Genomic DNA, 2,300 nt, shown 5'->3' on the forward strand with positions numbered 1-2,300 from the left:
ATAACTCGTTTGAACTTCGGCCGTACAAACGGGGATACAAGATGCTATGTATTGAAATACAGTATATTGTGAAAATTGTGCGACACATTACAGGCAATATGCATTTGTTCCATATACCCCGGTCTACTAAATCCAGCTCATTGACACCATATTGCACATCACCTCGTATAGAGATGCGAATGCACATTCGTTGTCTATGGGCTGTGTTCCCGCATATTCCGATCTGAGTATAGAGCTCATAGTATACTACACTCGTCGTATAATCTATTCCGTGCAGGAATATGAATACCTCTGAGTTGTATAATAGCTGTCTATGGGCTATGTTCTCCCGTATTCCCTGAGTTTATGGGACGCACTATCACGACAGTGGCCGTTGCCAGTGTTGGTTGGGTTATTCATGGCGACAGTACATATGCATTTGTATTTTCCGTTTCTGATACGCATGCGTTCTCGAGCATCACTGGACTCATGGTGCACAACACTCCGTCGTATAACCCGCCGTATACCCTATGCCGTACAGGAATGTGAATATCTATGAGTTGCCGATGGATTTGGTGCCCTTAGACTCTGACCTGTTGTCCATGGAATTGCCCAATGCTTTCAGTGATGTTGAGTTGCACGGCGATGACACCCCCTTGTATTACGCGTAAGTCCACACACCGCCACACACATGGCATAACACGAACTGCAACGGTATCCTGTAGAAATGTAAAACGTACGAGCCAGCTTAGAGCTGGAAGTGCCCATCATCATGAATTCAAGACTTGTGCAAGCGTTCTGGAATAATCTTGTGTGCATATATATAAATGCAGCAACATGTGTGTATTCGATCATTCGGCAGATGCTATTCGGTTAATATCTTTATTACGTAGTCACGCATTGATCGAGTAGCCACACAAAGCGTTATTCGTACTACACTCCAGTACCGTGTTCATTCACCTGCCCTAATCTCAACGTTTATGCACACAATCGTTCGTATACACCATATCGATACTGATCCTGGTAGATTTGAGCTATATATATATCGTTAACTTAAGTTTCATCATACATCCGTCCGTATACACCATATTGGTACTTATTCCAGCACTAGCGAGTCCGTATGCAGTGTTACTTAGTGGATCTGCTGAATAATAGATTCTGGAAAGATGTGGCATAACAACACCTCTATTTTTAGTACTACAAACCCTAAAACTTGTATACTGTGCTTGAATGCTCTCCTGGTGTATAGTGCAAGATCGTTGGTGAAACTGCAGGAAGTCTACGGAGTGATACCCACGATATGCGGGAAAGGGAAGAGTGCGAAGGTGTGTATCAGTAGTTTTTGTCCCTGTATTGGGCCGATCTTCTGCGCGTCTATACACAACGGAGTATGTGATCGTATTGAGAATACTGTATGAGTTATTGTAGATGTTCGGCACTTGCCCTCATACTGGTATGGACGTTTAAATTTCCATGTAGTGTTCAAGGTTACATTTATTTCGGGTTTAGGGTTTAGGACATTCAATCTGGGTCAAAGTATGAGACATCCTAGTTTTGTGTCATCTTAGCAGCGCATTTGGCCGCAACAATCGGCAGTACATGCACCGCCCACTTGTGTCTGTATGAGAATTTGGTGACCAATTTCACTGGTGCGTAAATTTCGTTCTGACATTACAACAGTCTGATAAAGAGCTCACACAGCAACTTTTTTTTCACTGCAGTGTTGATCACAAAATGCTGTCCTGTGCGCCTTTCAGCTGCTTTTTCAATCACCCCACAGGCTATTTCATATAGAAGTGAGTTCATGACACGGCAGTATAGGAATGCCTTCGTAGTATGACAACATCCGCGCTCTACTACCCCACCCAGTTGCCTCATGTGTTCTCCCCATGACTTCACTTCACTTCTCGCACGTGATGCCCTGATGCACAATTAATTTACCATCTCTGCGCTGTACAGCTGGTGGCCGATATGGTGAAACGTATGATTGTGGAACAAGGTAAGTGTTTCATGGGTTTTCGTTTGCCCTCTACCGGTGTAATAATAGTACGTAGGCTTTCTCCACAACAAGCGACAATAGTGTAAACACGTACACGGAGGTGCACAGTGGCCACACTGGCCGCTTCATAGTGGTCACAATTCGTAATGCAACACAATGGGTGTCTGCAGACTTAGCACAAGTGTAGTTTTTCTCGTGCGTTTTTGTACTAAACACACTGGTCAGTGTCACGGCTTGTGCACTTGAGCAACTTCTGAATGCACATACACTTAGGTAGGTACTCTGAAGACCCATCGTCGAATTGTATGTACCATATATATAT

At 43.8% G+C, this 2,300-nt stretch overlaps 1 protein-coding gene across 1 annotated transcript; it reads left to right on the top strand.

Annotated features, from left to right (window-relative positions):
* Positions 1 to 509: 509 nt before the first annotated feature.
* Positions 510 to 1,980, top strand: SARC_11555 (hypothetical protein; the record flags this gene model as incomplete). The annotated part of the gene is made up of 3 exons (XM_014294358.1): positions 510 to 646; positions 1,229 to 1,304; positions 1,939 to 1,980. Coding segments are annotated over 3 exons (255 nt in total), but the record flags the coding sequence as incomplete, so codon positions are not given.
* Between the last annotated feature and the right edge of the window lie 320 nt (positions 1,981 to 2,300).

Source organism: Sphaeroforma arctica, assembly GCF_001186125.1.
Source record: "Sphaeroforma arctica JP610 unplaced genomic scaffold supercont1.1752, whole genome shotgun sequence".
NCBI lineage: Eukaryota > Ichthyosporea > Ichthyophonida > Sphaeroforma > Sphaeroforma arctica.